A 13,556-nucleotide genomic window follows, 5' to 3' on the forward strand; every position below is an offset into this window, starting at 1 on the left:
CCAAAAATACGCATATGCTAAATAGAAGGATTTTTATCATGCCATGCTTCATATAGAGTCATAGACTACAAAGCTTTCGTAGGACACCTGTTAAGTACATAAGTGGCACACATAATAGCCTCAAGCCAAAATGAATGTGGTAAAGCTTGACTTTTGACCATACTTCTCGCCATTTTCGTAAGAGACTTGTTTTTCCTCTCAGCAATACCATTTTACTGAGGTGTATACGGCACTGTACATTGGTGTTTTATCCCATGACTACCAGAAATGCATTAAATTCATGAAACATATATTCTCCCCCTCGATCTGAACGGAGGGTGTCCATAGTACATTTCGAGACATTTTCAGCCATAGCCAGAAATTGTTTGAAGCACATAAAAACTTTGGACTTCGCTTTAAGCAGACACACCCATGCATGTCTAGAGTAATCATTAATGAAATTCACAAAGTAAAGGTAATTGCCCAAGGACGTAGTTTGCATGGGCCCACAAACATCACTATGCACAAGCTGCAACCTACATGTGGCCCTAACTACCCATCCTTTGCAAACTTTGAACGCAGCATCTTATCCAAAATACAACATTGACAAACATGTTTGACAGGTGGGTCAAGAGGCGGCAAAGAAGCAACCATATCAGGTTTTTGCAAACATAGCAAACTGGCAAAATTCAGATGCCCAAAACGTGCATGCCAAAGTTTTGCATCTGAAATAGCCTTAGAATCCACAACCGCATCTCAAAATTTCTCTCCGCATTTGTTGTACAAAGTGAGCTTATACAACCCATGGCATAAAATGTCAGATGCAACAATTTCGTCACCAAAACTAAGATCATGTACTGTACATTTGTCATCCACAAATTTGACTACAAAACCAAAACTAGCAAGTGCAGATACAAACAAAAGATTCTTCTTGATCCCAGGTACATACAATGCATCAATAAGTGTGAAAGAACTGCCATTTGCAGCAATAACCACAACCTTTCCAACTCCCTGAACCGGATAAGAGGCATTGTTGGCCCAAGTGACTGAATTCCCATGAGGGACCGACTCAAGAGAGGTAAACAAATCATGATGTGAAGTAATGTGCTTTGTAGCACCACTGTCAAAATACCACATATGTGAATCTGCAACAATTGACATACATGCATCATGGATAGAAGGATCATAAGTGCACTCTACACTAAATAAAATCCCATTCTGCGTAATTATGAGCATAAATGTCTCCTTTCACAGAAGACTCAACAATTTTGGATTTTCTTGCGTCATAAGTCTCCAAGTACTAGCAGAAGTCTGATAAGAATCTGACAAAGCATCAAGAATAGTCTGCGCAAAGGAACTATAAAAAATGACACTCCTACATAAATAAGTTGCTCATTGATATCCTTGACACCAACAAGGGAAGTGTCCATATCATCTTCCTTATGCATAATCTTCGACTCCAACTCTTTACGCAACATGCAATTTTTGCCTCGTTACAACTTGCATAAAGACCAACCAAAATATCCCAAGCCTGTTTTGCAAATTTTACTGAATGAATGTGAGGAGTAATAGTGCACTTCACACTTCACAGACAACGCAATCAATGCATGAGCCTGCACATCTTTTACATTCGAACGAGCTTGCTTAACTGTAGGCAAAACAACTATGACAACAGCAATCGTGCCACCAAAACCTGCAACATCCTCAACATTGCCTACATCCTCATAACTAGGACATACATGAATGCCCTGCACAATGTTCCAAATGCCCTTTAACACAAGGGCATGTTGCATCATATAATCCCACATAGGGTAATCTTCCCCATCCAATCTGTCCTCAGCAGCAAACATGGTTGTTGTCAGCCATGGCAAATGCTGCACTTGACATGAAACTGCTTGAAAAGAGGGGAAACGAAGCGGGAATAACACATACTATATAGCAGAAACCGTAGTAGATTGTAAGAGACCTGTTATGCAAAAAATGACAGTGATAAAATTTTTGCACAAAATGACAAAATAGCATGCACAGACTGCCTATAATGAAAACGGAGGCCAAAATGAGCCCGAATCCCAAACCCAACAAACACCTCCAACCTACGCAGTGCCCACAAAGGTCTCGAATCTCAAACTTAGAAAGTTTCGATCATCTTGAGGCTCTAGCCTCAACCTCATTGATGATCGGTATCTTCATGTGCATTCTTATGTTGCTCGCATTCAAACTTCACCATCGTTGTCTTCGTGCTGACAAGCAACAAGTGTCAAGCAAGCATGAGACTCTAGAGTGCAATTACCAAGAGGCATGAATCATGCATTAAAGCATCTTACCCAAGCTCTAGCTTCTCTATTGGTCTATTGTTTGAGAGCTACTCGCAACACTACTCAAGAAAGGTACCGAATGCTACTCGTAACTCCAGTCTACTATCAAGATTCCACCACAAAGACATGCTGAAAACAATTTGTATGCAATGCTCTAAATTCAGATTTGTGTGTGTGTGTGTGTGTGTGTGTGTGAGAGAGAGAGAGAGAGAGAGAGTGGTCTATGGTACAATACATGCATAACTTAAAGATGACTACATAAGTGGTTTCATGAGCTTTTGTGTATAAGCTTTGGTGGGTGAGAGAGAGAGAGAGAGAGAGAGAGAGAGGTTTGTTTCAAGTTTCAACCATTTATGTCTAGAACTCAAATTTTCAATTTTCTTCGATGAATCCACTTGTTCTTTCACCAGAAGTTTTTCAAAAGAAAGAGAGATCAGAGTTGAACTTGGTTCGACTTAGCTCGACTTGTTTTAAATGCATTTACGTCATTTACGTAGCATGATGCATCTATTTTTAATGCAAAATTGACTCAAAGAAGTGGTAGCAACAAGAAGTTGTCCGAAGTTGGATTTCAAGTTTGTTTCTACTTGAGAATCAAGGTCTACAGATGTCTTGTCTCTCTTTGCTGGTAGGTGAGACTTTTTTCCCACTATGCATATAATCTTTTGTCTTTTGAATACAACATCTTCTATGCTACGTAATCTTATGCTACCTTGCATCCTGTATGAATCACATTGCAACTTGCTGCAGATTTCTATATATATGGAAATTAAAAAGGATGACAAGAAGCGAAAGCAAGTTGAACTTTCAAGCTTCTATAAAGCTGTTGAAAAATATAAGTAATTCCAAAGAGAGAGAGAGAGAGCTACAGAAAGAGCAAGAGCATGTGATGGAAGAACTCTTTGGAGTCGGTCCTAAGTTAGGACAAGATGATGATGAGGAAGCCCAAGAGAGGGAGCGTTCTACAAGTGTGGAGCCTCCTTCTAAAGCTAAGAAGCAAAGAAGATGGATACTAGCTTGGAAGCTCCAACACAGGTGGGCTTATCTAGTGATTTTTGAAGGAAAGGTGAGGGTCAAATGTTAGTGGTGTGTCTACTCAAAACAAAAAACCCCTTATGCCAAGAATGGGTCTTCTAGACTCCAACTTCCGGCTTTGCGAGAAACATCTAGATGATGTGAGTAACAACAAAACTCTTTGTGTATATTATGCTAGAGATCATTTCCTTATTCTTGAATTGCTTTTATGATATTATAGAGTCAATGCTTCTTGTGTGCTATAATAGTTTCAGTACAATTATAAGAGCTACATTAACATGCATCATGACCACAAGCCAATTTGGACTGATTTCTAATTAATGTGTCTTATGATATGCTAAGATAAGAAGGTAACATGAGAGGGGAAGAACATGCAAGAAAACTTCTCTGCAAAACAAGATTTATGCAACATATCAAGGTTCTAGGTATTTTCTTTCGCTAGTTGATCGCTTTCCTCACATCATTTTGAAATAGACATACTGAGAGCGCAGGCGTGCGAGGGAGCGAGAGAGAGGGTTTTTTTTTTTTTTTTTTGGGGGGGGAGGGGGGGGCGCTTCAACAAGGCTTTTTCTCTACACTTTGCTTTTCAAGAATCTACAGCCATTGTGCAACCTTAATAGAAGTATCGGAATCTACATACACACGATAAGCATTGCCACAAGGGGATGTGGCCCATCCTTCCCAAGGTTGACTTTCTTTACATGTCGCCCAAGTAGAGATAACCTAATGCTACAAACAAAAACAGACGAAGCATTAACAAAAACAGCTTGAGACAACATAGTTGGCAATGCTCCACAACTCACAAAGTACACATGCCAGCGACGCACCCAAACGAGTTCAAATTTTAAATTGGCCTTTTCCCTTGTTTTCTGCGTTGATGATACTCATTTTTGTGGGTTAATCTAGCCATTTGATCAGGTGCTAGGTGTTGACTGCAGAAAATCCCTTGAGCACTTCGCAAGAGAGGTACGTACTCTAATTTTACCACATTAGATGTCATAGATATGCAATGTCACCCTGCAAAAGCATGTCAACTGTATAAGCAAAAATTTCTAACTGCTGTAAGTGGGGCCTCATATGATGTGCCAGAGATAGCAAACTGACAAACCTGGGCACCTCAGCATCTAAGCCTCGAAAATGACAAAACCAGGTCAGCATCATCTGTTCATACAAATGAAAAAGAAAAGGCTGCCTTAAAAGAGAGGATAGGAGAACAAAAGACTGCCATGCAGGTATGATTGAGATCTCCAAGAAATACCATACGTCATACGGGGTCAAAAAAACCATGCTACTTGTGACAACTATATATATAGAGAATCTCATAGTCACCACCTGAAACGTAAACAGCAGAAATGGGAACGGAAAAACTAGCGTTTTGGAGATTCCACCAAGACCAAAACACGGCCAAGCACAGGTGGTTCTTTTTATTGAAAAAAATCGATACAATGTACAAAGAATTTGAGCCCATGCACAGCACATGATGCACGCACACAAAGCCACATAAAATGCCCAAAATCCACACAAATGCCTTCAGAACCACAAGAAGTATTGCAGCACAATTGAGGTGCATGCTGTGAACCTTAGACAGAAAGAGCTCAGGCACACAAAGCACATACATAGAAACACAGATTCAAAAAATAACGCAGTACCAAGAAAAAGAAACATGCTTTAAAAAGAAAACGAACGCACGATTTTGAGCCTTTGTAGAAATCAACAGCCGAATCGGTCAAGAAATGGCGTTCCATTTCATCCAACCCGAATGGCGTTTCTTGTTACTATGATATAGATTACAGTTCAATAGCCACTGCTTCAAAACCTTGCAAATGCCACTATTGATTCCATTTATAATTAGACATATTTACCATATGATACAAGGTAAGTATGTTTGTTCAAGTATGACAGCATCGTAAATTTACAATTTGAATATGAAAAAAACTATGAAGCCACTTAAGGGTTGTAACAATTTACACAAGGCACTTACCTGCCATAGCAGCAGGAACAAATGAATGTAGCAGCTGGGATGCGGGGGATATGAGCTTCAGATAAGCCTCCATAAAGGCATCTTGAATTTCCGGATACTTGCGTGATAGTTTGCCCAAATCATTGGATGGTTTCAAGGGATCTTCCACCGCCAGTAACCGTGGATGGGAGCGATTATAAAATCCTGATTTCTGGATGATTGGGCAGTGGCCGCATTTATGGACTTCTCTTCTCTTTGCAAAAAAGAAGCACTTGCCAAGAACAGATCCAGACTGGCGGCAAGAAATGCCATACCTGTCTGACTTGAAACAAGAGCCATAGAATTGCAAAAACCCTAGCAGAAACAGAGCCAGGTTAGGCGACTCGTCTGCACGAACTGACATGTTAGTTTGGCCATCCATACCTCCGCTATAAAACTTTGTTGCAAGGTAAAGGAATGTGTATAACATGCAGAAGAGCATGTAAGGGCGGATACCGCCACTGTCATACAACCGATCGAGCCGGTTTTCATGTAGAAACATCTTCAGCAGAATGTAAAGAGGCCCCATTACCGGGATCTCCACAAGCGAGTTCTTCATCGGCTGCACAGCGTGAAGTTCTGCCGGAAACCTCGAGGTGCATTCCACGCGCACATCAAACTGAAGCAAGCTCTTGTTGTCATAGAAGCGGACGATGGGAACCCTAGCATCGCGCAGAACCTCAAGGGCGGAAAGGCGACCTTTGAAAGCTGAGGAGAAGAACTGTGCTAGGGTTTCCAGAGCGGAGAGGGTGTCGGGGCATCCAGTATTGAGGATGACAAGGTCTACATCGCTGGAAGGCAAGAAAAGGCCAGAAGCGGAAGAGCCATACATGTGAACCTGGCAAGAAGGCCAAAGGACATGCACGGAGCTACGGAAGACGGAGACTGCGGCCTTACGTTTGCGGGTGCCAGACGGCGCCTGTTCTTGGAAGCGTTGGTAGAGGAGGGAGATTTGAGAATGAAGGAGATGGAGGCGGCCGTGGTAGATGATGGATTGTACCGAGAGCTGGTCCCATTGCCATAGCGGCTTCGAATTGTAGCACACCACTGCGCAGGCGGGACACACACGCGTGAAACCTTCGTCGTCTACATCACCCATGCTTGCTGCTGCAGAAATGAGAACGCTGCCTTCCCAAAAATTGAGGATGTCATATGGCTTCTTTTAAATATAGTGCACTGTGCATCCCCCAAAACCAAACTTTGGCCAAAAAGATGGCTCCAAAATAGTGCCCAAATAGTGGCTCTTCTTCCCATTCCATGGCGTGGAGCATTTGCCTTGCAATCATCAACTAAAATCTAGAAACCTGTATTCGAACTTTCGCCGTTACAACCAAATGTCTAAGCCATGTTGCCAACTGCCACGTTGCAGAACGTGGTGCGCAGAGCTTTAAAAAAATAGACCCAAGCCCTCCCACCTGTCTGTCTGTGTTGCTGCCGACAAGTTTGTGCCTTTGTTGCCATGGACAACTCCATGTTGCTGCTCGTGCCCACCTGCTGCCGTAGAAGACTCCGCACCCTTGCTTGTACCAACCCTATCCTTCGTACATGTTATCTCCGGGTATCTCTTGTGATCCGCCTCAAAAAAGCATTTTCAAATATTGTAGCGACATACTCGCTCTATTGTGTGACATATTGCATCACCAAGTACAATGTCTTTCTCTGACAACTCGTGACTAGCAATCTTATTGTGAATTCTCTCACCCATGTCAACACCTTGTTGTGACCCTTGCTTCTATTTTGTAACCTGTTATGTTTTCCTTGACCCGGTTTCTTTAATAACAACTAAAATATAATTATTATTTAACCACCTCATTGTTCAGCTTGTAAATGGGAAGACTTTGTCTTTGCTCCTTTATTGATAGCTTTGATCGTTGGACAAATGTGGGTACCTTACCAAATGCATCCTTGTTCCACTTTGGTATGTCATACACAAAGAGTCTACACCACAAAGTTCATGAGCAAGATGCCGCTCTCCTTTTTCAGCCTTCATATGTCGAAAACACAGCATGCTTGCATCAAGTACTTACAAAGAGTGACATCTCACTGCAGGCCCTGATTCTCATAAACAGACTATCAATCTCCACCCATAGGGAAAAAGGAGAATGAAAGGAAAGACAAACCTTGAGAGATGAAGCATGTCATATATATTATCTCCACCAAATTAACGAGGAAAGGAACTTTCCAATCCAAGTCATACATACTCTGATGATTAAAAAAAAGTAGATTGTGGCAAGTCACCTATCCAAGGACATCACACAAGCCTTGTAGGCTTGATGAAATACTTAGTTAAAATCATGATAACGGTCAGCCCTATGTTAGCCTCCTCTAACCAAAAATTGTTACCATATACATGTGGTAGTGATGTGTGTGAACACACTAGGACCGTCGGGGCATTTTTTCCCTCTTTAGGAGGTTTTTTCCCCCGTGCATTGTATATACGCCCATTCATTCTAGGGCTAGCAATCTTTCCATTGAACACTAAGTAACACACTCTCTATTGTGTGCCTTGAGCTTCCTACGTCTTCTCCAAGCTGTGTGCGTTTCTCTGAAACCCTAATTACCATGGCTGACGACAACACAGATGTGTTCAAGATGTTTGCTACTGAGGACAGATTGGATGGGGACAATTACCCTATGTGGGCAAATTCTGGTGACAAGGGCAAAAAGAAGATGCGTTGCCATTATTGTAAAGCTAATGATCACTTGGTAAAGCAGTGTCCTAAGTTGAAGGCCAAAGAGGCTAGGAAGAAAGAGGGTGGTTCCAATGCAAATGCTGGTTCCACTGCAAATGCAGCCATTGTTGAGTCTTCTGTGAAAGGAGACTGTGTTGCTGATGTTGATGTAGAATGGGCTTTTAGTGCAAAGTGCACTTACAATCCTACTGTCTATGATGCACGCTTGTCAGTTGCTGCAGCTTTACATGCGTGGTGTTTCGATAGTGGTGCTACAAAGCACATTACCTCACATCGCGAATTGTTCACCTCTCTCGAGTCTGTCCCTCATAGGAATTCAGTCACTTGTGCCAACAATGCCTCTTATCCGGTTCAGGGAGTTGGAAAGATTGTGCTTACTATGGCAGTTCTTTCACACTTGTTGATGCACTTTATGTACCTGGGATCAAAAAGAATCTTTTGTCTGTATCTGCACTTGCTAGACTTCGACTTGTAGTCAAATTTGTGGATGACAGATGTCAATTTATGATCTCAGTTTTGGTGATGAAATTATTGCATCAGGCCTTTTGTGTCATGGGCAATATAAGCTCACTTTGTATGACAAGTGTGGACAAAATTTTGCAAATGCAGTTGCAGATTCAAGGGCTATTTCAGATGCAAAACTTTGGCATGCACGTTTTAGGCATCTGAATTTTGCTAGTTTGCTGTGTTTGCAGAAATCTAATATGGTTGCTTCTTTGCGGCCTCTTGAAGCACTTGTCAAACATGTTTGTGAAGGCTGTATTTTGGGTAAAATGCAGCGTTCTAAGTTTCCAAAGGATGGTTTAGGGCCACATGCAGGTTGTAGCTTGTGCATAGTGATGTTTGTGGGCCCATGCAAACTCCGTCTTTGGGCAATTACCTGTACTTCGTGACTTTCACTGATGATTACTCCAGGAATGTATGGGTATTTCCGCTTAAAGCAAAGTCCGAAGTTCTTATGTGCTTCAAACAATTTCTGGCTATGGCTGAAAATGTATCGAAATGTACTATGGGCACCCTCCGTTCTGATCGAGGGGGGGAGTATATGTGTCATGAATTTAATGCATTTCTGGCTAGTCGTGGGATAGAACACCAATGTACAGTGCCGTATACGCCTCAGCAAAATGGTGTTGCTGAGAGGAAAAACAGACCTCTTACAAAAATGGCAAGATGTATGGTCAAGAGCAAAACACTCAAAATTTGACAAGCCCAAATGCGCTCGGGATCAAGCCTAAACACACATTCAAAACAACTCTTAAAGATCATATGATATCAATTTTTTACGGAATTAAGCAAAAAATAATGAAAAAATTAGCAAAAATTTATCAAAATTATCCGAAAAATACCCAAAAAATCTGAAAATTCTCCACACATAGGGGATTAGTGCAGCCAAATAAAATCATAGAAAGCACAGATCATTGCCGCCAGACTTACATGATGTTTCAGACTCAGATTGGGCTAGTTGTTTTGACATACGAGTGTCCACAAGTGGTTTTTGTTTCATGCTTGGCAGTTCATGTATATCATGGTTGAGCAAGAAGAAACCTTCGGTGGCCATTTTAATTGTGAGGCTGAGTACAGGGTAGTCTTCACAGCTACGGTTGAGTGTGTATGGCTCACACGCCTTATGGCTGATTTGGGTGTTGGACAAGACACTGCCAACACTATCTACACTGACAGTCAGAGCGCATTGGCAGTTGCAAGGAACCTAGTTTTTCATGCTCGCGCAAAGCACATTGAGGTGCATTACCACTATGTCAGGGAGAGGCTCTGAGCAGAAGAGATCAACTTGGCTTATGTGCCAACACTGAACAACCTTGCATATGTTTTCACAAAGGCATTGTCTCATGAGAAGCTTGAAGCTTTCCGCAAAGCTTTGGGCTTACTCCCCTTTGCGGACTGATCATGTCCTCAGGGCATGGCACTTCCCTTTACTCATGTGCCAGCTCTTGTTCATCGCATCACTCCAGGGGGGATTTGTTACATATACATGTGGTAGTGATGTGTGTGAACACTCTAGGACCGCCGGGGCATTTTTTCCGTCTTTAGGAGGTTTTTTCCCCGTGCATTGTATATACGCCCATTCATTCTAGGGCTATCAATCTTTCCATTGTACACTAAGTAACACACTCTCTATTGTGTGCCTTGAGCTTCCTTCATCTTCTCCAAGCTGTGCGCGTTTCTCTACAACCCTAATTCCAACAAAAATACACAAAGAAAATATGATAAATCCACCATTCTCCAACAAAATTTAAAGAAACATCAGGTGCTTACATCACCCTAACTAGAGGCATTTGGTGCTTCTAGGAAATGTAGAAGGACATTGAAAACCTTATTTGAACCTTCTGAGTGCTTGGTCCTTTCTTCTTTAGGTACTAAAGAAGCTACTTTCATGTGTATTCTCATCCTCTTTAGCAAGTTCTTTAGTCTCCACACAATTATTTGCAATAGTCTCTATTTTTTGGTCTTCAACAAATTGCATACCCTCAAAGACTGCTTCCCAAGTGTTTTGGGCTTCAACCTCCACCTTTGGCTAAGCCTCCTCACTATTAATGGGCCACTAATGGGTGCCACAAGAACTTGCTCTACAGGTTTCACTTCACTTTTGTCCACATTTTCCATGATTTCATCCCCTTTATCAATGGAAGGTGAACATCTCCATCTAGAAACCTTGTGATCCAGAGTCGATAAGAGGAGGTTCTACTTGCTCAGGGTTTCCATAGGATCTGGAGAGGCCATAGCCTGCAAGCAAAAAATAACCCTTCACAAGACACACACACAAAAGAAAAACTATACTCTCACTCGTCCTCACCATTTTTAGGCATTGCCTTTTTCTACAATGTCCTCTCTCACTTATCTTCAGCCTTTTTTGGTTCTACCTTTTGACATTGGTTTTGGAAAATCTTGGCGTCAGAATTCTCTAAATCTGTATTAAACAATCAAGGTGAAAATGTTTTTTTTAAAGTCCATAAAAATATTTTGTGTTTTCTAATTGTTGTTGGAATTAGGGCTGCAGGAAAACACACACATCTTGGAGAAGATGAAGGAAGTTAAAGGCACACAATAGAGAAGTGTATACTTAGTGTGCAATGGAAAGATAGAATAGCCCTAGAGTGATGGGCGTATATACAATGCACGGGGGAAAAAAACTCCTAGCGAGGGAAAAAACGCCCCGACAGTGCTAAGTGTGTTCACACACATCACTACCACATGTATATGGTAACAAATCCCCCCTGGGAGTGATGCGATAAGCAAGGCTAGCACCTAGAGTATAGGGAAGTGCCATGACTTAAGGATATGATCATTCCACAAAGGGGAGTAAGCTTTGGGCTTTGCGGAAAGCTTCAAACTTATTACAGGACAATGCCTTTGTGAAAGATCTACAAGGTTGTCATGTGTTGGCACATAAGCCAAGATGATCTCTCCTGTTGAGAGCCTCTCCCTGACATAGTGGTAATGCACCTCAATGTGCTTTGTGCGAGCATGAAAACTGGGTTCCTCACAACTACCAATGGTGGCTCTAACTGTCAGTGTAATTAGTGGGTTCCTTGCAGCTACCAATGTGTTTAACTATCAATGCAAATAGTATTGGCAATGTCATATCCAACACCCAAATCAGCCATAAGGTGTCTGAGCCATACACACTCAACTGTAGCTGTGAAGATTGCCTTGTACTCAGCCTCACAACTTGGAAATGGTTACAGTAGGTTTCTTCTTGCACAACCATGATATGCATGAACTACCGAGCATGAAACAAAAACCACTTGTGGACACTCACATGTCAAAACAACCAACCCAAACTGAATCTGAAAAAGCATGTAAATCTAGTGTCAATGATCCCCCATTGGGATAAAACAAGCCAAGATGTAAAGTGCCTCTCAAGTTGCAAAAATTCCTCTTGATAGCATGCCAATGTTTGGACCCTTGGTTATGCATGAATCTGTAGACTTGTGAGAGTGAAAACTGAACATCCGGCCTCCTACTGCTTACATAAATAAGGCAACCAACAACAATTTGGTAAAGAGTGACATCGATAGGATCACCAACATCATGAAGACTCAATTTCAAACATGTTTCCATGGGAGTGGCAATAGGTTTGCAATCCTCAAGTCCAAACTTACATAATAACAATGTTTTTTTGTGACTTGTTTGACACAAGGAAATACCACCATCACACTGCTTAAATTGTAGGCCCAAGTAATGATGCAACAACCGCAAATCTTTCATCTCGAAAGTAACATTCAAATCAGCCTTAAATTCAAAAATATGTCTCTCATTTGGTCCAGTGATCAACAAATCATCCACATAGAGAACCACAATGAGAAGTGCATGACCCTCACGCTTTACATACAATGTGCTTTCTGTTGGACTGTTACAAAAGCCTCGTTTGACCAAATGAGTGTCAGCTTTATCATACCAAGCACGAGATTGATTCAACCCATACAAAGCTTTCTTACAGCTGCACACTTTATCTTCCTACTCTTAATGAAAAAACCACGAGGCTGCATTACATAAACTTCCTCAAAATATGTCCCCATTCAAGAAAGCAGTAACAATGTCTGACTGATGTACATCCCAACCAAAATGAGCTACCAATGCACATAGAAAATGCACAGTAGTCATATGACAAGTGGGAGCAAAAGTCTCTTCATAATCTATGCCTTTTTGCTGTGCATAACCCCTTGCAACAAGTCGAGCCTTATAGCGATCAATCTTACCATCCGGCTTGTATTTCAACTTGTAAACCCACTTTGTACCAATGGCCTTTTTTCCAGGAGGCAAATCACATAAAGTCCATGTGTAATTTTCTATAAGTGCATCATATTCTGATTGCATGGCATCCATCCAATTTTTTGAATTTAGTGCTTTATCAAAAGACAGAGGTTCCTCAACATCACATAAACTAGGCATAGCTAAAGCATAACAATCTAATGCATAAGATGCATGACAAGAACGTGAACGAGTACGACTAGACAAAGGTGCATCCAATTTACAGTCATGCAAAGTATGCACTAGCCATTTAGGCATACCTCTAGCTTACTCATTCTCAACCCTTTCCTCATCAAGTACATCATGTACATCTGCATCAGTAATAAGTTGATCTGTAACATTTTCAAAAACCCCCATAGGCTGTACATTTGTCTCATTGGAATTAACATTCAAACTTCCACCACTGAAAAGAGGCACAAAGTGTCATAAATGTCCTGTGAGCTTACATTACTGTCTCTAGTACATGACAGCAAGGACTGAACAGAATCTTCCACAAACACAACATTCTGTGAAACCAAGATAGGCTTTGTTTATTGATCATACACCCTGTAACCTTTGCTTTCAACACTAAAGCCAACAAAAATATAATTTGACATCCTTGTCATCCAATTTTTTGTGCTGTATTTGTGGCTTTGTACTCCTTCAACAACTGAAACAAATCATGCAAAAATGTCCATCCACATGAATGCTGACCTTGACTATCTTGGGATCCTCTTCAATACCTAAATTGAGGTCCTTTAGCTCATCTTGCTTGACTCTAGTTGA

The 13,556-nt window shown here is 41.4% G+C and overlaps 1 protein-coding gene across 5 annotated transcripts; it reads right to left on the minus strand.

The window, feature by feature from the left end:
- Positions 1–721: 721 nt before the first annotated feature.
- Positions 722–6,484, minus strand: LOC147428504 (uncharacterized). 5 transcript variants are annotated; one of them, XM_086497403.1, is made up of 6 exons: positions 5,713–6,484; positions 5,604–5,643; positions 5,311–5,365; positions 4,438–4,490; positions 4,157–4,346; positions 1,967–4,058 (listed from the first exon to the last, which is right to left on the minus strand). In XM_086497403.1, exons 1-5 carry the CDS (start codon positions 6,425–6,427, stop codon positions 4,319–4,321), a joined length of 891 nt encoding a protein of 296 aa, XP_086353529.1. In that variant the 5' UTR covers positions 6,428–6,484; the 3' UTR covers positions 1,967–4,058; positions 4,157–4,318. The 5 variants fall into 5 exon arrangements, with proteins under 5 accessions (XP_086353526.1, XP_086353529.1, XP_086353528.1 ...); XM_086497400.1 differs by adding an exon at positions 722–1,945 and having other exon boundaries at positions 3,970–4,058; positions 5,311–6,482; XM_086497402.1 differs by having other exon boundaries at positions 1,970–4,058; positions 5,311–5,643; positions 5,713–6,483.
- Between the last annotated feature and the right edge of the window lie 7,072 nt (positions 6,485–13,556).

Source organism: Adiantum capillus-veneris, chromosome 23, assembly GCF_014529385.1.
Source record: "Adiantum capillus-veneris isolate H3 chromosome 23, ASM1452938v2, whole genome shotgun sequence".
Taxonomy (NCBI): Eukaryota; Viridiplantae; Streptophyta; class Polypodiopsida; order Polypodiales; family Pteridaceae; genus Adiantum; species Adiantum capillus-veneris.